Below are 24,465 nucleotides of genomic sequence, written 5' to 3'. Positions count from 1 at the left end.
GGAAGCAGCCCAGCTCCAGGGAGATGCTGTTGTGGCTGTGCTCTAACACAGCACCAATTCCAACCACTCGGCTCCTTTGGCTTTCCTGTCTGGGGAAGCAAGAGGAGCTTCTGGGATTGAAAGCACTGGCACAAAGAGAGCCACAGATCTGGAGCACAAAACCAGGAATGGGGATTTTTTCCAGCAATTAGATGCCACTGACCCAAAGCAGCTGCTGGCTGTGGGGCTCTGCTCCCACCACCCCTTTTCCCCATCCCTTCTGCTGGAGCCACGGCAAGATTTTGGCAGCTGCACTAATGGATGTGGACGTGCTCCGTCTGCTCCCAGCCCACACCTCGTTAGCCACGGAGGCAGCAGCTCAGCCCTTAATTGCTGGCCCACACTCCAGCCAGGAGCACCGGCCCAGCTCCTTCCCCACTTCCCACGGCACATGGAGCAAGGGAGCCACGCCTGGCATGGCTCATCCCTGGGGACAGGCAAGGAGAGCGGCCAGTAAAGGCACTGGGACATCCCAACCCCCTTTGGATGAGGGCAGCAGCCACGTCCAGAGGTGACAATGCCACCCCAGCACCCATCCTAGGAGAGCGGCCAACGCCTCTGCTGGGAAGGCTCCAAGCGCATCCCAACCCCTCTGGATGTGGGGAGCAGCGATGCCCAGAGGTGACAAGGCCTCCCCAAGACCCACCCCTCCCTGCTGACCTCCTGGCTGGCAGCAATGTGAGCAGGATGTGGCTCCTCGCTCAGCGGCTCGATGACCGTCACCTCGGCAAAGTCCTCCACCGACTCCTGGAACTCCGGCAGGGAGCGGCGCCCGTAGCGTTTGCCGCCTTTGATGTACTTGGGCTGTGCTTCTGGGGAGGAATCTGGGGAATCCAAGCACAAAACACATCAGGAATGTGATTGCTGAGCTCCCTCAGGGATGGTTTGTTCCTTCAGCAGAATTTTGAGCGCCCAGTTGCCGCCACCATTCCTGGTGGGCAAGCGCCAACGGCGGCTCCGTGCCTGGATCATCACCGCCCTCACCCTGGCTCTGATGGTTAGAATTGGTGCTGCTACCTGCCAAAAAAAGCTGTCACAAGGTGGAATCTTCCTCTTCCTCGCCCTTCCCCAACTCCCAGCTCAAGTTAACAGGATGGGGAGGAGAAAACCACCTCAACCTCGCCAGGAGCTTTGGATGGAAAGTCCATTAGGCCTCTCGTCCTTGCAGTCATCTCCATTAGCAGCACCAGGCAGGTTTAATTAGGGACAGAGTTGCACTGAGGCAGCTCAAGTCTCCAGATCTTGCAGACACCTGGGCGGCTGCTGCTGCTTTCCAGGGGTTTGAGTTTCAGCTCCATTAAAAATGCCCAAACAAGCGGGAGAGTGGAAAAAAATCGGGCAAGTTTGGAGCCTCTCGGGGGCCGACGGGAGCAGCTGAGCCCAGCTCAGACGGTGGGGCAGGTCCCAGCCTGTGCTGAGCAGCCAAAGCCAACTGCAAGATCTAAATAACCCTTTGGAGTCGTCATCTAATTACAGGGGCTCCACATTCCCCAGCTCCAGCTTCCCCCAGCAAGCTCCTGCCTTTGGGGACTGAATTATCCGGGAGCGCTGGCAGGCGAGGATCAAAACAAAAAAAATAAATAAGCACGTTTTGGGCTGTTTTCAGTGAGAATCTGGAGCAGGGGGCAAATTAAACCAAGGACCAAATTAGCCAGGGATTCAATTAGGGGAAGGCTCCGTGCCACGCTTTGTTTCAGTGTTTGCTAACCTGACTGCTGAAACCCCCCCAGGACTCCATCATCTTTTATTTTCCGCCACTCGCAGTGGCAAGAGCAGCAGCTTTTGAAAATTTTATTTGCAGAGGGCCCTGATATAAAAGAAATGCAGGAGTGCAATACTAATAAGGCCCAGGGAAGCTGTTCCACCACTGACAAAGGACACACGGCAAGCAGCAGGTCTCCAAACCCCCTTACCCAAATGCCTCCTCGGATAATATTCCTTTAGATATGGAAGAAAAGGCTTCAAGCTTGTTAGAGGGGGAAAAAAAATATATATCCCACAACTTAGCTATGCAATGAATTATAAAATACACAGGCTGAGGAGTGCTTTGATTCCTGCAGCCCCACACTCCATCCAGCCTCGGCGCAGCTCTAGGGAACAAACCCGGCGCCCGTGTTTGAACAAGGCCATTCTAACAAGATTTGCTGCAGCTGGGACTCAGCACATGAAAGTTGGGCTGATGGAGTGCACCGATAGAAAAATCAGGAGGAGACAGGCTGATTAAGGAAGAGCCCCAGAACAAAAGCAAACCTTATCACTCCTATTAAAGCCCGCCCGGTGGTGAACAATCTCCATCCAGCAGCTCTCTCTGAAATGCTAATATTTGAGGCTACTCATTCACCCTGTTATTTCCTCCCTCCCCAACAAGAGAGGGCTGGGGGCTTTGTTTTTCTTCAGAAATCATTTTTATTATTCCTAAGACAGAGCCGTACCTCCGTCTGTCTTTGGAGAGATGGAGGAGGGGGAAGAAGCTGGAATTTAGCAATAGCGAAGCTACAGCTGAATTTCCCTCTGGATTTCCCCAAGAATCCTGTTCCCAACCCCGCCACACTGACTGTGCTCACCCCACTGCTGCAGCTGGAAATTTGGTCTAGTGGAAGGTGCTCCTGCTCGTTTCAGGGGGTGGAATGAGATGGTTTTCAAAGTCCCTTCCAAGCCAAACTGCTCTGTGACCCTCAGGGACACAAGTGCCACCACGCCGTGCCCCTGTGAGCACGGCAAAGGGAACAACAGGAGCCTCTCCCCACGCTGTGCTTTAAGCATTTGCAGGCTGGCAGCTGATTTCTCTCTTCTCTTGGCTCTCAGCACCACGGGTGAGCTTGTTTGCCTTTTGTAATTAAAAAACTGTGAAGCCCTGAGAACATCCCTGGGAGGGAAAGGTGACCCTCCACAGCTTGAGGAGAACAAAGTTTGCCCCAGCTTCCAAACCAGCTGTGCCTGAGCCCAGCTGCTGAGGGGATCCCAGCCCAGGCTGAACCCTGAAATCCCATTTCCAGAGCCAGGGTGCTTTTGTTAACACTGGATTCCAGCTTTTCCTTTATCACATCCTGCAGCCCCATCCCTGGAAGCACAAATCCCTCTCCTTTCCAGCACCATCACCTCTCAGCCAGGTGGTGAGACACACCTGCAGCATCCTCTAAGCCCCTCCATCTCCTGCTTTCCCACCCCAAGCCCCCCAGCAGAGCAGCTGGTGCCCTTGATGTTCCCACCAATTCCCAATATTTAGGGAATGCTGAACACACACACAAAAGCAAAAAGCAGCCATCCACGCTTCCTGAATGCAGGAAACTCACTGATGAGCTGAGCAGGTTCTCATTCCCAGCCAAAACTGAGGAGGAAGGGTTGGGCAATCATTCAGGTGGGAAAAGAATCATTAAGGTCATCAAGTCCAGCCTCAGAGCTGCTCAAGCCCCTGTGCTTGCAGGGGCACAGGAGGAGCATGAAGGAGATGTCAAAATCAAGCCTTTCACTGCAGCACATGCCCACAAAACAGCCCTGTGTGCTGATCATCCCCAAAAATGCCAAACATCCCCCTGAGCAGGGCACAGGATGCTCTGCTGCCCACTCCTCCCACCAAGAGCAGGGGGAGATGCTGCTGCTCACACCCCCAACTATTGTGTGGCTGAAAAATCACCAGGAAAGGGGGGAAAAAGAGAAAAATAAAATAGGCTGAGCCCTCCCTGCTCCCTACAGCCCTTGGCAAAGAGTGGGCTTAGTAAAACCCACTGCAGAGCTGGTGTCCAATTAGACACTGGGGTCCAATAAAATAGACTGGCCCTGTGTCACTCTGATTTTACCAGAGGAGCCTGAGGAAGAGCAGGCTGAGCAGCAGATGTGGCCGGGCTCCTGTGCTGCACAGCAGCATTGCAAATGCACATCAGCAGCACAGGACAGGCACGGGGGGCTCCCCAAAGCCCTCCTCACTCTGCAGGTGGAGTCACAGCTGGCAGAGGGGGGAGGTTTGTCCTCAAGGTGGGCCAGAGGTTTTTCCAACACCAGCTGAGCAGCAAAACCAGCCTGTGGTGCACCTCTGACCTTGGATGTGGCGTGTCTGCAGGCAGAGAGGGCTCAGAGAGTCAGAGAAACAGCACTGATAAAAGCAGAGCTGGGCTGGAGCACGAGCCAGGCAAGGCAGCCACGGCACAGCAAAGCCACAAAGGCTGCAGAAATCCTCCTGCAAGGGAGGGCAGGCCCTGGCACAGGTTCCCCATCCCTGCAGGTGCCCAAGGCCAGGCTGGATGGGCTTGGAGCAGCCTGGGGAAGTGGAAGGTGTTCCTGCCATGGCAGGGGTAGAACAAGATGGGCTTTAAGGTCCCTTCCAACCCAAACCATTCTCTGATTTTATGATTGTGTTTTGGTGTTGCTCATCTGTGTGTCTGCTCATGGGGGTCTCTCAGCAATTTGGGGCTGATCCCAGCCAGCCAGAAGGCAATGGGCGTTGGGCAGGTGATGCACAATGTGCTGTCATGCCCACCCAGGATCAGGGACAGCACACACATTCCTGGCTGGCAGGGTGGGCAGGCCCTGGCACAGGCTGCCCAGAGACACACACAAAAGCAAAAAGCAGCCATCCACACTTCCTGAATACAGGAAACTCACTGATGAGCTGAGCAGGTTCTCATTCCCAGCCAAAACTGAGGAGGAAGGGTTGGGCAATCATTCAGGTGGGAAAAGAATCATTAAGGTCATCAAGTCCAGCCTCAGAGCTGCTCAAGCCCCTGTGCTTGCAGGGGCACAGGAGGAGCATGAAGGAGATGTCAAAATCAAGCCTTTCACTGAAGCAGGTGCCCACAAAACAGCCCTGTGTGCTGATCATCCCCAAAAATGCCAAACATCCCCCTGAGCAGGGCACAGGATGCTCTGCTGCCTACTCCTCCCACCAAGAGCAGGGGGAGATGCTGCTGCTCACACCCCCACTATTGTGTGGCTGAAAAATCACCAGGAAAGGGGGGAAAAAGAGAAAAATAAAATGGGTTGAGCCCTCCCTGCTCCCTACAGCCCCTGGCAAAGAGTGGGCTTAGTAAAACCCACTGCAGAGCTGGTGTCCAATTAGACACTGGGGTCTGATCTGCACCCCTGAACTGCCCCCAGGCTGGGGGCAAGAGGAGGAGGCTGAGACAAGAAGCCTCTCACCTTCCTGCCCACTGCCCAGAGGGTTTGTGTCCCTCCAAGTGCCCCTGGAATGAAACACCCCCCCCCCCAATTCTGCATTTCACGAGAGCTCCCTGATTTAAGCGCCACAGACAGGAGCCATCAATTCCCTCTCTCACTCCCCCCATCCATCCCACTGAAATGTCTCCATGGCTGGAGATTTACACTTGATTTTCTGCCTTTCTGCACCAGATAAGTCATTTCAAAATCCTGCTCTGCCCTCAGATGGGGAGGGAGGGGGGCTCCCCTTCCCTGGGCCAGGCATCAAAGCCCTGCAGCGCAGACAAAAGGGGGTTTAGAGCAGGAGCACCCTCATCCCACAATCCCAGCCTTCAGAGGTGAAATTAATTTCTCTGCTGCTTAAGATTTGGAAGGGAGGGATGCTCCAACTGCTGGGCAAAGCACATGGCAGCCAGGATCTGCTAAATCCTAATCCCCTGAGGCACCAGGTATGTCTGAACCCCTCCAAGTCCTATTTCATCATTCAGCCTCAGCAGTGGGAGAAGAGAGGAGTCATGGCAGGGTCACCACAATCCAAAACCAACGTGTTTTGACCCAAAAATCATCAAAAAGCATCAGCCACCCCTGCCTGGGCTGTGACACTGGTTTTACCCAGTGCTGCAGCCACCTGAACAACCTTTCCCCCAGGGATGGGGTCCTTCCAAAGGGCATCATCCCCACCAGCCCCTTCTTTTAGAGGGCATTTCTGCTGTCTCCAGGAGGAGAAGGAAAAAAATGGGGAAGGAAAAACCCCAAAACCCTCGTGACTGTGGGGAGGATGGCGTCAAACTGCTCTTTAATTTCTCCTGGGTGTCCCTGTAATCCTGCACTCCACCCCATAATCCCTCCCTAGCCCAGCCTCCATGCACTTTTTATTTGCTATAATGGGGAGGAAAAAAAAGCCTGATTTTTTTTCTTCCCTAATCACCCACACAACTGATTTTTTTTTCCCCCCCTTTCCCCACCCTTAAATCTATTTTATTGTCCCCTCACTGCTGCAGTGACCCGTGCACAAAGAGCAGCAGTGGCAGCAGCACCAAGAATCAAGAGCTAAAATAGTGATTATTTTAAACCACACTCAAGCTTTTTTTCTGCTTTTCCTGGAATCTCCCCACCCCTGTTCCCAGCAGAGGCAGGCTTTGCCCAGCCAGCTGATGCTCTGGTTCACAGCTGGGTCTGTGTCCCCACTCTGACACCCTGGAGGGGACAGAGCTGATCACAGCAGCTCTGGAACTCTGCCTTGCTTCCCAGGGCTGCCTCCCAGGCAAGGAGCCTGCAGCACCATCCTCCCTGCCAGTCTTACCTTTGCAAAGGGGAATTCAGCCTCTTTGCCAAGACAAAGAAAATAAAATGTAAATACATCAGCTGCTCTCTGCAAGCCTGAGCGCTTCTCCCACCTCCCTGTCCTCCCGAAAGGGGGAAACCCCAGTGGCTGCTTCTGCAGGAACTGCAGCACTTCTGCTTCCTTGTCCCCAGCCCCTGTCACAGAACCAGTTTGGGTGGAAGGGACCTTGAAAATCATCTCCTTCCACAGGCAGGGACACCTCCCACTGTCCCAGGTTGCTCCAAGCCCTGTCCAGCCTGGCCTTGGGCACTGCCAGGGATCCAGGGGCAGCCACAGCTGCTCTGGGAATTCTATTCCAGGGCCTCCCAGAGAGAAATTCCTTCCCAAAATCCCATCCATCCCTGCCCTCTGGCAGTTCAAAGCCACTTCCCCCTTGTGCTGTCACTCCAGGCCCTTGTGGATAATCCCTTTCCCTGTTTCTTTTGGGCTCCCTTCAGGTACTGGAAAAGGCTGCAAGGCGTCCCCAAAGCTTCTCTTCTCCATCCTGAACAACCCCAAATCTCTGGGCAGCACAGGGGCTGCATCCCTCTGTGCTCCAAGTCCTTCCTGTCACCCTCGCTGTGCCCAGCCCTCCTCGCTGAGCTGACAGCATCCACGGGGACAAGGACATGCCACCCCCTTGGCTGTGTCCCACAGCTCTCTGGGCTGCAGCACAAAGCTCCAGCGCTGCCCTCTGACCCTCCCATCACCCAAATCCCTGGAGAAAACCACCACAGTCACTTCCTTCCAGAGCAAACTTCCCAGATGCTGCAAACGGCCTTAAAATCTCTGCTTCTCCCCCCTCCAATCCCCCCTCAAATTAAATTTTCATTTAAATGATACGATTTAGAGCTCTTAACTCAATTTTTCCCTAGCCTGGGGCAGGCTGGAACACCAGCATTTCCACACTCCCTGACAGTTTGACACCAACAGCACAAAGCAGCTTGTTCTCCAAATCTCCAGTTTGATCTAAATTAAAAGAAGCAAAGACTTTGGCATTAACCAACCTGTCAAAATGCATTAAAAATAAAATGCCTCCCAGGCCTGCCTGGCTCTGGCTCCCTACCTGCACCCCACACCCTTTGATTCCCTGCCATTCCAACCCCACTGTGACAAGAGTGTCCCCAAGGAGAGCTCTCCAGCTTCACTTGTAATTTCCCCTGTGCTAACCCCAAATTTAGCCATTTCTGGAAGATTTATTTACATTTCAATCAAGCTGGAGCTTCTCAGCCATATGATACCCCACTAAATGCAGAATGCTGGATTAGTTCTGCCTCACTGGGGCTGATTCCTGCTCTGTGCCAGCTCCTTCCCAAGGGGCTGGCAGGGCTGCTCCCCCCGAGCACCCACCCACCTGCACTTGGAAATTCCATTAAGGAATGCCAGGCACAAGAGCTGCCATCACCCCTCTCACAGCACTGAAGAGCTTTGGAGATGAGAGGTGGAAAATAAAAATAATCCATCAATCACACCTCTCCAACCCTGTGGTTTGTGCAGCCTTAATGAAAGGGGAAAGTTGTAATTTTGCTGGCAGGCTCCTCTCCCCAGAGTGGGATGCTCCAGCTGAGACTGATGCTCCAGGAGAGGAAACCTGGAGAATTCTCTGTCCCCCTTTGCTAAGCTGTTTTCTCCTTGGGGGATTTGGCTCCCCTGCTGCTCCAAGGACAGGATTAGGGATTTATTTACATACAGGTGTGGCACCAGCTGGAGCTGCAGGGGCTCAGCCCCAAGCACGGCCCCACAGCTCCCAGGCCCTGCTGCAGGGGGAAAACACTCAGGCTGAAACCTTTCCTGCCAAGGAAAGCCTAAAAAAGCCCCATTTTCAAGGCACACTGAAACAAAGCAAGGAAAACACTGAGGACTCTCAGCAGAGCCCCTGGCAGTGCCCAAGGCCAGGGGCTGGATGGCACCTGGAGCAGCCTGGCACAGTGGAAGGTGTCCCTGCCATGGCAGGGGATGGTGGCACTGGTCACTTCCCACTCAAACCATCCTGGAATTCTCTGCCCAGCCCGGTTTTTCAGGGGCTTCACTTGCTCAGGAACACCTCTGGAGCAGCCTGACTGTTTTTCCTGGGAGAAATCCAGAGAAGCTTCCTACACCCTGCTCATCTCAGGCACAATGAAACTTAAAAAGAATGGACTTAAAAAACACAAAATCCAACACCAGCCCCAGCTGGGAAAAGCCCCAGCAGCAGGAATTCAGCCATTTGTCTGCCTGGCCACAGCTCTCTGCTCCTGAAGCATCCCTGGCCAGCAGAGTGGTGTGGGATGGAGAGAGCTGAGCCCCTGTGCCAGCCATGAGCCATCCTGAGCATCTGGAGGGGGCTGCAGCTGCCTGCTCACAGCCATCCTGGGCATCCAGACCATGGGAATGGCAGAGAAATCCCCAATGGCTCTGAAAACACCCGTGTGCAAGGCTCCACAACAAACCTTGGCTCCCTTTTTGTAAAGGTTCCATTTCTCACCCTTCACCAAAACCAATAAAAAAAATAACATCTTTTATTTTTATAAATAAAAATAAAATAAAAAAACTAAATAATAAAAAATATAATATATTATAAAATAGAATGTGTTACATTATATATAATATTAAAATAATTAAATAATAAAATATAAATAATAAATTAGACTATAAATACATTAATATAAATAAAATAATTTTTATAAATCTTATCTTTAAACCTCTCAATTACCCCATCTCTATAAAAATAAAAAAAACCCCAAACCAACACCTTTTCTCCCAAGATCAGCCTTTTCTGCATGCATGGCACTACCCAAAAAACACTTTCTCTTCTAAGTTCTTCTGTGAGAGCCACCCACAGCTGCTCTGCCAATGAAAATACACCAGTTCAGCTAATTTCAGTATTTACCTGGTTCTTGGAAGTGCTCCTCATTTGACAGGGTTCTGGATAAGATGAGGATAAGTGCTTCTTTAAACTGATCAAAGTGGACCTGTGGGAAAAAAGAATAAGAAAAAAAAAGGAAGGAAAGAGGCAATCAGGTGGTGCAGGGAGTTAAATATGAGGCCAAAATGCAGCAGGAAGATGGGCAGCAGTGAGATCACTCCTCACCACCCTGGCACAGAGGAGCCCTGGAGAAGTGACAGCAAGGGACACGCAGACACAGCCAGCACCTCTGGGCACGTGGCAACAATTATTGCCACCCAGAAGGACCCAAAGGCACGGATCTCGGGCACTGGTTGGGTTTTTCCATGGAGCAGGAACATAAGGAACATGTCCAAAGGAGCAGGGACACCTCCAGCCCTTGAGGTGACCTGGCCAGGGTCAGTGGCTTCCACGATGACACCATTCCTGAGCAGGGATGAATATTCTGCTGTGGAAATGCTCCACTGCCCTAACTTAGCTTCAAAAACCACTTCCCAAGGTGGATGGCAGAAAAATCCCTCCCTTTCCAGGGCAGCTCCTGTAGTTCTGGGAGGGCTGAACTAGGAACACCAAGCCTGGAGTGAAGCTGGGGAAAACAGAGATGTTCCTGCCACTGAGGGGGGGTTTTTTCCTCTTTTTCTTTTTCCATCTGTGCCTTCCTGGAAAGCCTCCTGCCTGCCAGAAGGGGCTGCAGCATCCTCGCCAGCCTGCTGGGGAATGTCAGCAATTCCAGCCCGGGGGACACCAGAGCCAGGGACAGCTGGAGGAGCTATGTGACAAGGGGCAGTGGCCAGGCAGAGCTGGCTGCTGCCATTTCTCTTGGCTAAATAAATCTTAGAAGAATTTTTAGCATGGAACAGAAAGATTTTGTATTTAAAGAAACCCAGCGAGGCTGCTCTGGCTGGCAGGGCTGCACTCTGAGGGATTTCCATGCTGCTGGGGGAGGCACAAGCAGCAGAGTTCAAATCTGAAGTTCTCCAACTTGTTTTTGGGGGTCAAGCAAGCTCAGAAAAATACCAACAAGCTCCCTGGTAGGGAGGGGACAGAGGTGAGCCATGGAGGTACAGGGGAGCACCTCATGCCACAGCTCAGGCAGTGCCGATCACCCCTGAGGCTTTAAACAGTTTTAAACATGTTTTTTAAACACAATTAAAAAAACATTTTCAGCACAGAAGCTCATCAGGAATGCCTTCATCTGAATACTAATTGCTGCCATCCATTTGCAGACACTGGTGTACTTCAAAAAGGCCAGTTCACAGAGAGAGGAGAATTTCCCCCATTAAAAAAAAAAGAAAAAACTTGACATTTAGACTAAATGAGGATGAATAAAAGATGAGGGTGTTCAGATTACAGGTTCCCTCCCCATGGGATCATCTCAGGAATAAATGGGCAGAGCCAATCCCCTGGATGGGTGCTGGGGCTGGCACCTCACAAGAAAACAAGATCCACTTTGCATCCCTCACACAAACACAGAGGATTAAATAAAGCCAAACCACCCGGGCAGGTGTGCAGCAGCACTGACATCACCTGCTCTGCATAATGAGCCCCATAACTCCTGCCTGCACTAATGAGGAGGAGGAAGGAGGAGGAGCTGAGCCCTTGCTCAGCTGCACAAGGACAGAGGCAGCCATCCACGCTTCCTGAATGCAGGAAACTCACTGATGAGCTGAGCAGGTTCTCATTCCCAGCCAAAACTGAGGAGGAAGGGTTGGGCAATCATTCAGGTGGGAAAAGAATCATTAAGGTCATCAAGTCCAGCCTCAGAGCTGCTCAAGCCCCTGTGCTTGCAGGGGCACAGGAGGAGCATGAAGGAGATGTCAAAATCAAGCCTTTCACTGCAGCACATGCCCACAAAACAGCCCTGTGTGCTGATCATCCCCAAAAATGCCAAACATCCCCCTGAGCAGGGCACAGGATGCTCTGCTGCCCACTCCTCCCACCAAGAGCAGGGGGAGATGCTGCTGCTCACACCCCCAACTATTGTGTGGCTGACAAATCACCAGGAAAGGGGGGAAAAAAAGAAAAATAAAATAGGCTGAGCCCACCCTGCTCCCTACAGCCCTTGGCAAAGAGTGGGCTTAGTAAAACCCACTGCAGAGCTGGTGTCCAATTAGACACTGGGGTCCAATAAAATAGACTGGCCCTGTGTCACTCTGATTTTACCAGAGGAGCCTGAGGAAGAGCAGGCTGAGCAGCAGATGTGGCCGGGCTCCTGTGCTGCACAGCAGCATTGCAAATGCACATCAGCAGCACAGGACAGGCACGGGGGGCTCCCCAAAGCCCTCCTCACTCTGCAGGTGGAGTCACAGCTGGCAGAGGGGGGAGGTTTGTCCTCAAGGTGGGCCAGAGGTTTTTCCAACACCAGCTGAGCAGCAAAACCAGCCTGTGGTGCACCTCTGACCTTGGATGTGGCGTGTCTGCAGGCAGAGAGGGCTCAGAGAGTCAGAGAAACAGCACTGATAAAAGCAGAGCCGGGCTGGGGCACGAGCCAGGCAAGGCAGCCACGGCACAGCAAAGCCACAAAGGCTGCAGAAATCCTCCTGCAAGGGAGGGCAGGCCCTGGCACAGGTTCCCCATCCCTGCAGGTGCCCAAGGCCAGGCTGGATGGGCTTGGAGCAGCCTGGGGAAGTGGAAGGTGTTCCTGCCATGGCAGGGGTAGAACAAGATGGGCTTTAATGTCCCTTCCAACCCAAACCATTCTCCGATTTTATGATTGTGTTTTGGTGTTGCTCATCTGTGTGTCTGCTCATGGGGGTCTCTCAGCAATTTGGGGCTGATCCCAGCCAGCCAGAAGGCAATGGGGGTTGGGCAGGTGATGCACAATGTGCTGTCATGCCCACCCAGGATCAGGGACAGCACACACATTCCTGGCTGGCAGGGTGGGCAGGCCCTGGCACAGGGTGCCCAGAGCAGCTGTGGCTGCCCCTGGATCCCTGGCAGTGCCCAAGGCCAGGCTGGATGGAGCTTGGAGCAACGTGGGGGCCCTGCAAACCCCACAGCCAGACCAGCACTGCACAGCCAGGGCAGCACCCCTGCACAGCAAGGAGAATTTTCTCAGAACAAATAAATCAAACAAGACAAACCCAGCAGCAGAGAGGCACAGCCAGCCCAGCCCAGCCTCCCCAGGCAGCCAGGGACCAACCAAAGCCGTGCTGCTGAGCAACCCCAGCTCCTCTGAGAAATCCCAATGCCCCTGCACAGCCAGCTCCCTCTGAAGCCGTGACTGATTAGCACTAGAAAGAGCTGGGAGCCTGTGCCAAGGTACCTGCTGCTCCTGCTGTGTCCCTGCCATGCAGAGCGCTTGGCACAGCCGGGGCAGGCTCCTTCCATCTCCCTGCCCTTGATCTCCAGCACAAACCCCATCCCCAGAGCTCTGCCCCTGTCTGCAAACTCCCTCCAGCCAGAAGGCTGCACAGGGAATGTCTGCTGGGGGAGATGGAGGATCAGGGAATATCCTGACCCGCAGGGATCAGCTAGGGCAGCTCCTGTTCCTGCCCAGACCCCCAACAATCCCAGCCTGGCATCCCTGGCAGCCTCGGGGCTGTGCCCATTCCTGGGGAGCCTGGGCAGTGCCAGCCCCCTCTGGGAAAAGAACCTTTTCCTTATTTCCACCTAAACCTCCCCTGGCACAGCTCCAGCTGTTCCTTCATGTCCTGAGAAGCCAATCCTGCAGTGCCATCAGAACAGGGCAGCCTCGGCCAAGCCCCCGGGGCCCCAGGGGAGCAGCAGCACTGCGGGCACAGGGGAGGATGTTTGGATGTTTTGCAAGAGGTCACTGAAGGGAGCTGGGAGTGCCAGCCCAGCCAGGCTGTCCTTGCTGCAGGCTGTGAATGCAGCGGTGCAGGTGAAACCTGAGCTCCCCATCCCTGCCCAAGGACAGCTCCAAGGACAGGCTCTGCACAGGGCATGGAGGTGCCCAACTTCACAGAAGCCCAGGAGGATTTGGGCTGGAAAGGACCTCAAAATTCATCTCATCCCACTCCCTACCATGGCAGGGACACCTTCCACCATCCCAGAGTGCTCCAAGCCCTCTCCAGCCTGGCCTTGGACACTTCCAGGGACAGGGGCTGGCTTCCAGGGCCCATCCCCATCCCTGCACATCAGCCAGGCCCACGAGCACTGTCCCCAAGCCACCTCTGCTTTGCTGCTGATTAAAGGGCACAAGGAGGGCAGACAGACAGACAGGCACAGGCACACCCATCCCCTCACTCCTGCCATCAAGGATGAGGGACAGAGCCTTCCTGAGGAGCCCAGGAGCCGCTGGGAGCATCACCTCTGCACACAATGTGTGAGGAAAACACCTGCACAGGGGTTTGGCTGTGCCACGAGTCAGGGCAGGATTTACACCCCACACCAGACCCCACCCATCCCCAAACCACCACAGCACCTCCAGCCCCTCTCTGGATGGAAACTCAGCTCCAGCCCCTGCCCAGGACAGAGGGCTGGAACGAGGTGATCTTTAAGGTCCCCTTCTGACCCAAACCATGCCACGATTTTCTGATCCCAGAGCACCCATTCATCCCTGGAGCAGAGCCCCAGCACAAAGACAAGCACGTGGCCCCACCGAGTTGCCCCCGAGCAAACAAAACCTTCCCCCGCTGCCCCCCTCCCCGGAGCCCTCCCATAAATCCCAGCCCCTGGAAGTGCAGGCAGACAAAAGCTGGGACCATCTGCAGCAGGAGGGGCAGGTGCAACAAGTCTGTGCTCAGGGAGCTCTGTGTCTGCTGCTATTCTCCCCTAGGAAAGCCCGAGGATCCCAGGGTCAGGAAATTGAAATCTGGCTCATGCTTAAACCTGGCCCACTGCTGCTGCTGCTAAGGAGCAGGGACAGGAGACAGAGATTGTCCTGAGGCTCTGTGGCAGGCTGGAAGGGAGAACCATCCCCAGGGACAAAGGGGGAATGAAATCAAATGGGATGCCTCGTGCCCTGCAGGGTTGGGATGGGGTGAGTGTGAGCCTGCACTCTGGATGCTTTAACAGGGGTTTGGTGCCCTGACCAGCTGTGACAGCCACATCTGTCCTTTTCTCTCTATGCCACCGTCCCACGAGTGGCAAAGCCAGGTGACAGGACAAGGGGAAATGGCTTTAAGCTGAAGGAAAATAGATTTAAATTCAATATTGGGAAGGAATTTCTGGCTGGGAGGGCGGGCAGGCCCTGGCACAGGGTGCCCAGAGCAGCTGTGGCTGTTCCTGAATCCCTGGAAGTGTCCAAGGTCAGGCTGAACAGAGCTTGGAGGAGCCTAGGCTAGTGGAAGGTGTCCCTGCCATGGCAGGGGTGGCACTGGATGGGCTTTAAGGTCCTTCCAACCCAAACCATCCTGGGATTCTTTGATAACAGCATCCAAGTGCTGGGCGCCCAAGATGACACAGCAGCACAGAGTCTCTGGTGCTCCAGAAAATGCCACACAGCAACTCTAAAGGTCAACAACCTCCACCTGAATCCATCCCAGCTCCACTCACTATCAGCAGAAGAGCCATGGCCCCAGGGCAGGCAAGGAAGAGGAGGGAAAAGGAAAAATCCCTTTGTTTGTTAGAGGAATTTTGTTTGTGAAATTATTTTGTTTGATTGGAAATTGGAGTTGGGATGGCTGCCTGTCTGTTGAAAGCCCTGGCTGCCCTGCTCCACATTTTTCTGATTTTAATGAGCAGTGATGGGATTTCAGGGTGATTTCCAGGGAAGGATCTCGTGCACTCTGAGCACGGCGTGCAGACCTAACGCAGAGCACAAGGACATCCCCCCAAGGGCAAGCAGCTTCTGCTCACTGCCCTGGGATTTAACCCCATAAAGGTAAAACCACCCCTGAAAAATGGCTTTGGGGAGCCACCAACACCAGGTAATGTGGACAAAGGCAGCTCAGACAGCGTGGGACAATATTCTCCACCTTAGAGAAACATCCGTGACTGCACGCGGCCCGGCCAGTCTAACTACAGCTTAAGCCAGCTTAAATCACAGGCTCAAGCCCTGGATTTAGGTCTTTGTCCCATCCCAAGTGGCTCAGAGTTTGTCTAAGCAGCCAGTGAGCTGGTTTGGGGAGGTGACCCAGGGCTGGGGGCAGCCTGGACCTGGCCCTTGCTCTGGGCATGGGAAAGCACAGCAGTGCACAAGGCTCAGCCTGAAGTGGTGGCTCCTGAGCTTCAGACCACCTGCAGTCAGGGCAGACAGAGCAGTTCCCTCCCCTGTTATCACCAATTTTACTCTTGGAAGTTGCCCTGTGCCCACCCTGCTGAACAGACCAGACCCCACGAGTCCTGCAGCGCCAGAGCCTCAGGAATGTTGGATATACACAAATCACACACACCAGGCTCCTCCCAAGACCATTCCATGCATGCAGGTACTGCCCCCTCCATCCCCCCAGCTCCTTACCCTGCCTAGGAGGTTTCCTTGGAGGAGGGTCTGCTGCAGTGCTGGGGCCACCTCCTCCAGGTGCAGCATGTGGCAGAGGTCAGTGAGCTCCTCCTGCCCCAGGGAGCCCGTGCCTGTGCTGTCAAAGCTGTCAAAGAGCTCCTTGAGGCGAGCTTCATACTGGTCCTGCTCAGCTTCATCCATCCCATAGCCTGCCACGCTCACCTGCGGGAAGAGACAGGCCAGGTCACCGTGGGTGACAAGGGACAGCAGAAAACCCCCCAGGGCTGGCACAGCAGCTGCCCACCAGGCTGTCTGGGGCTGTGTTTGGTTGCATTAATGCTCCACCACTGCTCCAGCCCACTGGGGGAAGAAGTCACAGAGCAGAAAAACCCCAGGGGAAAAAGCCTGCAGAGCCAAACCCTGGGGAGGGGACAGCCCAGGTGGCTGGGCCAGCCCCGTGTGCCACCTCACGCTGCTCCTGTCAGCTCGTTTGGCTCAGCTGCAGCAGCTAAATTGTTCCCTTGAGCTCCAGTGATCCCCAGGTGTTGCAGGTGAGGCTTTGGTGAGAAGATAAACAAGCCAAGACCAGCTCAGCAGCTGCAGGGAGCGGAGTGTGGGGCTGTGCCTGAGGAGGGGAGGGCAGCAGACCCCAGCCCAAACCCTTCAAGGCAGCCAGCCACCGTGGCCACCCCCTCCACGGGCACAACACACCCTCCTGCACCACAGCTGGGATCATGGGATGCTTTAGCTCGGGGAAAAAACTCCAAAATCAAGCCCAGCTGCTGAGCACTCCTCCCTGTGCTGCTCTCCCTCAGGTGTTTCAGGTGAAACCCTGGCTGAAGGCAGAGAAGGGTTGGACAGGCAGCAAACCCAGAGCAGCGTGGAGACAGCCAAAACATACCTGGTGTCCTGCACCAGGCACACAAAACCCAGACCCAATTTGCCTCAGGTCTTCATCTTCCCCTCCAAGGCAAGTTTTCACCCCTCTCATCCATTGCTAACAGGATCACAGCCCCAGGAGCTGTTCTGGCAGGGGGGTAGAGGGAAATTTCCTGTCTGAAATGAAGGATTTGGCTGGAGCTGTTTGTTCAGCCTGGCCCAGGGCTCCTGGCTGGCTCTGGGTGGCAGCAGTGTCACCCAGTGCCACCACACAGCCTGGGTGTGGATGTGCCACTGCCCTGGGGCACAACGGGCACTGTCACCACGCTTGGGTGACAGTGGACACTGCAGCTGGTGTCCCAAGGACCCAACTGGGCATCCCAGGATGCTTGGCCAGCCTCATCCATGACCCCACACCAGCCAGCCATGGGAATTCTGGTTTTGTGACTGCTGCAGCTTGTGCCAGACACATTTCCCAAAACAGGGGGTCCAACCCCGACCCCCTCCCCATCCAGCCCTGTCCCCTCTGCTCCTCACAGGGTTCTTGTGGCTCCCTGGGCCACCAGCAGCACTCCTGGACATCCCAGAGCTGCTCCAGTTGCAGCCCAGTTCCACGCCCCTGCCCAGCCCAGCCAGGAAATCTCCAGGGCAGGCACTGCAGCAGCTGTGTCCTTGATTTCCCTGGCTGCAGGAGCAGATGCCAGGGCAGAGCATCCCCTGGATCCCACATCTGCTGAGGGATGCAGGGCTGGTGGAGGCACAGCCCAGCCAGGCTGCCCTTCCTCCTGCCCTGCCCCAGACAGGGATGGCTGTGGACACTCCAGGGATGGACACAACCCTTCCACCTGAGCCTCACACCCTCCCTGTCCTATTTTTTTCTCCCCAAATCCCTCTTGAGCTGATTTCTCACGGCGCCCAAGCACTGGGGGGAGGAGGGAGGGCACAGACACATTCGACCTGGGGCACAGAGGAGGAGGCAGCACCCAAAACCTCAGGTGCAGGTTTTTTAATGAGCAGGAGGAAGGCAACAAACTTGTTTCCATTCCCACACCACCAACCCTGTTTCCCACCTGCACCCACAGGGCTTGACAGTGCTGGATCCTGGTGTCAGGGAGCCCTGCCTGCACATTCCAGAGGCCCCAAAACTCACAGCCAAGCCTCCAGCAAAGATGACTCCACCCCACAGAGCTTCCCAAGCATTTCTGAACCCCTTATCTTCAGGGTCAGCCACCTCCTGCCCCCCCAGAGATGTCTCCAGCACCTGACCCTACTGCTGCACTGCCAGAACCAGTTCCCCCAGTTAGTGGGGAGAGCTAAATGCCACCTCCCAGGACATCCCCGAGCATCCCTGCTGCCGCAGCACCGGCATCACCCCTCTCAGTGCCACAACAGCACAGAGCCCAAAAACTCACCCTGGGCAAATCCAGCATTGGGAACCCCACAAAACCAGCAGGAAAACCCCAATCCCTAAAGGAAAAGAGCATCAGGTGCGTGGGCCACACCTGCCCTCCAGCCCAGGTGAGTTTTTGGCAAGAACAGCCTCACACATCCCCGCGCCGGGCGACAGCCAGACCTTAGAGGGACACAACCATCCCTGCAGAGGCTGGGGAAGGGATTCCCCGTTCCCCAGCCCCAGGAGGCAGCGGGGAGGCCGAGGCTGGGTGCCTACCTGCGGTCAGAGGCACGGGGAGCTGCCGGCAGCCCAGATCCCGCAATCCTGCACAACCTCCATCTTAGGCAGGCGGCTCCCGCACGCAGCCGGCTGCGCAAGGTGACCCAAGATGCCTCCTCCTGCCTGAATTATTCAGCAGCGAGAGGGAAAAAAAAACCAAAAAACAAACCACCCAAGCCTCCTTCCTACCTGAGGAGCTGGCCAGGCCGCCTGGCATCAGCCGGCAGTCACAATAATGAGGTCAGCAGCATCAGAGCCACCTCCAGCAGCCGTGACGGGGAAGGGGGGACCCAGCAGAGGCACACAAAGCCCCAGTGAAAGGGCAGCCTTTCATCTCTGCTCCAGATGGGCCAGCAGCTGAGATGCAGGAGGGCAGCCAGGATAATAGCTGAGTGGGGGCTGCCCAGACCCCCGCCAGGAGGAGAGGGGATGGTCCCTGCACAGGGCATCACTTTGTTCAGATTTATTGCTGCCCTTCTGTGCTGTTTCAAGCCCCCCAGAATGACCAGCTTGAGCAGACAGCGGTGAAAAGTGCAGGTTTAGGAGAGTCAGCACCGCCTTATTCCTTATTTCTGTTCTCATTATTACCAGCCCGGGGAAGCAAAAGCGCTCCGGGATGATGAGAAGAGGAAGTTTTCAGCGGCATTTCTTTCCTGCTTTTAAATCCACCCCCTCCTGAGAGCCAGATAACCTTCACGGCACACAATGTAGGGGCCTGATAGGACTAAATTCTCAGCTAAATTTAACTCAAACAATATAGGCTTAAACAGTAATTACTGCTCCCCATCTTTAAGTGCCTGGAATCAATACCAACTTTAGCCTGGAGCTAATGAGGACACAGATTGGTCAATCAATGGCATCAGCAAGGAAAATCACCACAATTAGCACAATTACTTTTTTTTGGGGGGGTGGGGAGGTATTTGTAAACAGTATGAATTACAGAATCCCAGAATTACTTGTGTTGGAAGGGGTCTTAAAGGCCACCTCATGCCAACCCCCAGCCACGGGCAGGGACAGCTTCCACTAGGACTATACAAAATTACTTTTGCTGTTGCACAGGAGGGAGATTTTGGGGATGCTCTGCCCAGATGCCCCCAAGGGCTGCATCACTCACCAGGACCATGGGTACCTTGCCCTTATCCCAGCCTGCCCACCACTGAAGTCATCACCTCCAAGGGACAGCGAGGAAAATGTTTTTACTGCTCCTCTTGATTGCCTCCACTCAAATGAGGGCCTGATAATTAGCAGTAATTAGCCAGCAGGGCAGCATCCTGTGGCCACCTCCAAAACACAAGCACCTATTCAATGGGTTGTCACTGCTCCGAGTGTCCCTCCTGTGCTGGAGAGCACAGCCACACTTGGGCACTTTAAAGCAACTTTCCCTTCCCACTGCACTTGTGACAACCTGGGTGATGTGAACACAGCTGGCAAAACCCACCAGGAGCCCAGGTTTTAATAAAAAAAAAAAATGCTGGGGGTTGTATGAGATGCCCAGCAGCCACCAAAACCAGACTGTGGAGCCCTTGCTGGAAAGCCAGAGCTGAGGTTGTCTCACACTCATTATCTCATTCCCTAATGAACCATCTCATCCATCACAGCAGCTCTGCTGAATCATAGAATTCCCTGAGCTGGAAGGGACACACAGGGATCATCCAGTGCAACTCCAGGCCCTGCACAGACCCCCAACAATCCCACCCTGGGCATCCCTGGAGTGGTATCCGAGCTCCTGGAGCTCTGTCACCATTCCCTGGGGAGCCTGGGCAGTGCCAGCACCCTCTGGGGGAAGAACCTTTCCTGAAAGGTCCAACCCAAACCTGACACAGCTCCAGCCATTCCCTGGGTCCTGTCTCTGGTCACCAGAGAGAAGAGCTCGGTGCCCTGTCCCTGTGTCCACCCCAAAAATCCCCACACAGAGACAATTCCAGCTCAGCCCACACTGCAACACCCCGTCCCCTCTTGGAGCAACAACCCCACAAAGGGTCACACCGAGAAACCAAAGGGGAAGGGGAAAAACAAAACCCAGAAGGACAATGAAGCACCTTAATGTCAGTAAATCATTTGACAGCACGCCCAGCTCCCCAAGGGTCACCACCAGAGTCAGCCTTACAGCTGGCAGTTCCTCCTCCCCGCTGACCACGTTCATCATTTTCCCTCTGCACCTCAATGCACCCCAAAAACACCCCCAGACCCTCCAAAGTTGGCAGAGAGCAGCGACTCTGTTAACCAAGCTCCACTCCAGATTAGCAAAGCAGCGATGGCGTATAAAAGCACTATAAATTTATGTAAAGAGCTTCAAAAGCAGCCACAGCGGTTTGAATATTCACGCCAGCCCGGTATTTGCATTGTAATAGGGCTTTTCACTCCCAGCCTTCCCTCCGTAAGGAAAAACAAAGCGCCCATCTGGTTTGATTTTGCAAATCGGGCTGGAGTCGCTCTGCAGTGACTCGGGGAGCCCCGGGTGCGATAAAGCCCAAGGTGGAGGCACAAAGCTGATTATTTCAGGAGTAAACAAAGCGAGCCGGTAATTCATCCAGCGCCGGGAAATGCGGGATTCGGGAATTCCCGGAGCCGCTCCGATGAAGCCGGGCTCTGCTGAATCACGGCGACATCGCGCCCTGAGCCTCCGCTCCCTTTTGGGGAGCACACGAGGAGGATGAGCAGGATACACCCAAACTGTCACCCACGCACCCAGTAAAACGCCAGCACTGGATGCGCCCAGGCTGTGGATTTTGGCGTTCCTCGGCTCCATCCCTACAGGGATGCTCCAAGGGAGACGGGCCCACGGTCGGGGACCAGACAGCAGATGCTGTCTGCCACCCTGGTGACAACGAGAGCTTCGCCGATGACAAAACAACTGCTGTTATTAATTCCTCCAGCCGCAGCCGGCTGCTTCCCGAGCTCAGCCCGGCCAGAGCGGTCCAGAACCCGCTCCCAGCGCTCGGAGCATCTCTCCGGGAGCAGGGATGGGGTGCCCTTGGCAGGAGGGCGAGCGACACCCGGTACCTGTCACCCCTTGGGACCACTGCCACCAGCGCCGAGGGGCCCTTGGTGGCTTTGGGGTGGCACCCACTCACAGACACCCCTGAAACCACCACCGCGCCCTGCGGCTACGCGTCCCCATCCCCATCACCCCCTTCCTCCAGCACACCCCCCACTTCCAGCATCCCATCCCTCCAGCATTCCCCCTTTCCCTCCAGCACCTCCCCACCCTCCATCTCCCCTTCCTCCCCAGGCACCCACCTCGCCGCTGCGCCCCTTCCCCGCCGGCCCGTCCCGGCGCCCCGCACACGCGGCCGGTCCCGCCGGGAAGGGACGGGAAGGGGCGGGCTGGGCCCCGGCACCGCCCGCGGAGGAGGGACCGGGGCGGACAGCGCTCCCCCCGCACCCGGGGCTCGGTGGTGCCCCTTCCCGCCCCTCTCCCCGCTCCCCGTTCCCGTCCCGGCCTCACCGCTGCCGGTGCCGCGGGCGCGGCGGCGCTGGCGGAGCGCTCGGAGCGTTGCGGGCCCGGGGGAGGCGCCGCGTTCAAATGCGGCCGCGTTTATTGGGCCGAGGCTCGGGGGCGGCCCCGGGGGTGCGGGACGGCCCCGGGGCGGGGGGACCGGCGGCCTTTGTGCGGCACCGCCCGGGAACGCCCCCCCGCACAAGGGGCGGCTGCGGGGGTCTGCTGGGGCGGCCCGCAGCTCTGGGGCACCAGCGTGTCACCGCTGTTCTGTACCAGTGTGGCATCACCACAGCTTCCTGCTGTCGTGTCCCCCAGGGTGGCATCGCGTCAGCTTGCGGTTGTCCTGCACCTCAGGATAGTATAGCCCTCGGCCCCCGATGTCCTGGTCCCCCGGGTGGCATCACCTCGGTTCCCATCATCCTGCACCCCAGGGGACATCATCCCATCTCCCTGCTGTTCTGCACCCCCGGGTGGCATCAGCCCAGCTCTCCACTGTCCTGTCCCCCAGGGTGGCACCACCGTGGTCCCCACTGTCCCACACCTCAGAGTGGCTCTTCAATGTCCCATCTCCCCAAATGGCATCATCACAGTTCCTGTCATCGCACTCCCCAAGGTGGTATCACCCCAGCTCCCAACTATCCTGTCCCCCAGGGTGACATCACCTGAGTTCCCATCATTCTGCACCCCACGGGGACATCACCCTGGCTCCTGCTGCCCTGCACTCCAGAGCAGCATCACCCCTGCTCCATCCTGTCCCCCAGATGGCATCACCCATCTGCCTGCTGTCCTGCACCCCAGGGTGGCACCACCCCAGCTCCCCAGTGTCCTGTCCCCCACGGTGACATCACCCTGGTTCTCATCCTCCCACAAGCCAAGTGGACACCACTGGGTCCTTGCTGTCCTGTCCCCCAGGGTGGCATCACCCCGGCTCCACGCTGTCCTGCCCCCCAGGAGACACGGCCCTGCAGCTCCTCATTGTCCCAAAATAACAATGGCACGTCACCTGGACTGTCCCACACCTGAAGGTCACAGCAACACATCGCTGTCCCCCACCCTGGGGACGTGGCACCCTGGCTCCCTGCCATTCCAGGGTACCATGCCACCCCACTGTCCCCCACCCAGGGGACATGACACCCCAGCTCCCTGCCATCCCTGGTCCTGGGGGACAACATCCCGACTCTCCTCGTGTCACCGTGACACAGGACGGCTGCTGTGCTGTGACACCCACCCCTTCCACCAGCGGTGGCTCTGCACTGTCCCACCCGCGCCCCTCACTCACTTTGGGGGGGTCACAAAGCCAAGGACCCCTTTTTGCCCCAGCAGCCAGCCGGCAGGGCAGCCCTGGGGCGGTGACACGGCAGCCACAGGCTCCAGCAGAACTCCAGGCTCTTTTAGAGCTCGGCAGTCCCGGCTGGAAGCCGGAGCCGCCGCCCGCCCCCGCTCCCGCTCAGCGCCAGCCGAGCCGCAGGAAGCCGGCGGTCCCCAAGGCTTGTGGATCCTCTCATGGCTAATAAGGGCTTCCACCCACGCTGCAATCCGCTTTCCAGCAATGGCAGGAGATTATTTTTGCTGTTTTTTTTTTTTTTATGAAAATGCCAAGGGCGACATGACTTTTTAGCCTTCTTCCCTTTTTCAAGGCGGCTCTGGTCTGCGGGTTCAGAAATTTCGTGGTGAGGAGCGAGGGAAACACAAAAGCCTCGCACAGGGGGTTGGATAAACCTCGCTCAGATCATAAACCAGGCTTAAAGCCCCATAGCAGAGCCACGGGTGGGTTTGCTACAACACCAGGACATCTGGGACATGTGAGGTGACAGCGTAAAGAGCTCCAAAAGTATTGTAATAGAATATTGTAATAAAATATTTAAGGGTAGCTCTGCTGCACGTCACCTGGCACCTCACTGCCACCTGCCCCGGGGCAGCGCTGCGGCTGTGGGACGTGGCACAGTGTCCCCAACACCCAGCACAGCCCTGTCCAGGGATGTGGCCGTGTCCCCGCGGTGACAGCAGCAAGGCAAGGTGACTCCAGAGGGAAGGGGCCCATTGGCGAGAGGCTTTGCCGGACAGATGTCAGCAGCCGTGGCATTGTGCCGGCCAAGGGCTTTTTGTCTGCGTTTTTTAACATTTGCCATTTTTCTCCGCCGCTTTCTTCTGCTCTGACACTCGCTGAGGGTTTTTCTTTCTTTCCTTTCTCCCTCTCTTTCCACATTTGCTTTTCCATCCCCGCTTCAAACACTTTTTCTCCGCGTATTATGCTGAAGTTGGAACCATCTGGTGCTTTTGTCTTGTTGCGAGCCCGGCGAGTGCCAGGACCTTTATCCCCCTCACCCTCCTCCTCCTGCCTCTCTAATCCAAGTGACAGCCCCGAAAAGTCCCCCCTGTCCCCCAACAAAGCCACGGGCCACACGCGTGCATGGGCAGGCGACGGGGACAGGCAGCACGCTCGCTGTCCCCATGTCCCAGTCCCACAGGGACGTGCCTCAGGAGCGCTGCAAACCATCCCAGTGCAAATTCCTGACTCATTTTTAGGACCAGCTGTTAGCAGGGGCATCCTGATTTTATTTTTCCCATAGGAGAAAAGCGCATTTCTAGGGAGCCGCGGAGCCGGGCCAGACACAGAACCCTCCCACCTATTTTTGGAGTCCCCCTTCCCAGCGAGCAGCTGCGCTCCAGGATGGCATTTACAGCCAGATAGGAAGGAAACCTCATCTCAAGCAACCCACGGCGTCAC

At 55.8% G+C, this 24,465-nt stretch overlaps 1 protein-coding gene across 1 annotated transcript in view; it reads right to left on the bottom strand.

Moving 5' to 3' along the window:
- The window catches only part of NIN (ninein), a 57,637-nt gene extending 35,829 nt beyond the window's left edge, over nt 1-21,808 (bottom strand). Inside the window, exons 1-4 of the mRNA XM_041458511.1 lie at nt 21,744-21,808; nt 15,763-15,966; nt 9,384-9,465; nt 700-863 (exon numbers count right to left, since the gene is read on the bottom strand). Coding sequence (XP_041314445.1) covers nt 700-863; nt 9,384-9,465; nt 15,763-15,945 — 429 coding nt within the window. The 5' untranslated portion in view covers nt 15,946-15,966; nt 21,744-21,808. The remainder of the gene's footprint in view (nt 1-699; nt 864-9,383; nt 9,466-15,762; nt 15,967-21,743) is intronic.
- Nucleotides 21,809-24,465: the final 2,657 nt, after the last annotated feature.

Source organism: Pyrgilauda ruficollis, unplaced genomic scaffold (assembly GCF_017590135.1).
Source record: "Pyrgilauda ruficollis isolate IOZ18807 unplaced genomic scaffold, ASM1759013v1 scaffold129, whole genome shotgun sequence".
In the NCBI taxonomy this organism is placed as follows: Eukaryota; Metazoa; Chordata; class Aves; order Passeriformes; family Passeridae; genus Pyrgilauda; species Pyrgilauda ruficollis.
Note: the sequence above shows the minus strand (reverse complement) of the source record. Positions and strands in the feature narration are given on the sequence as shown.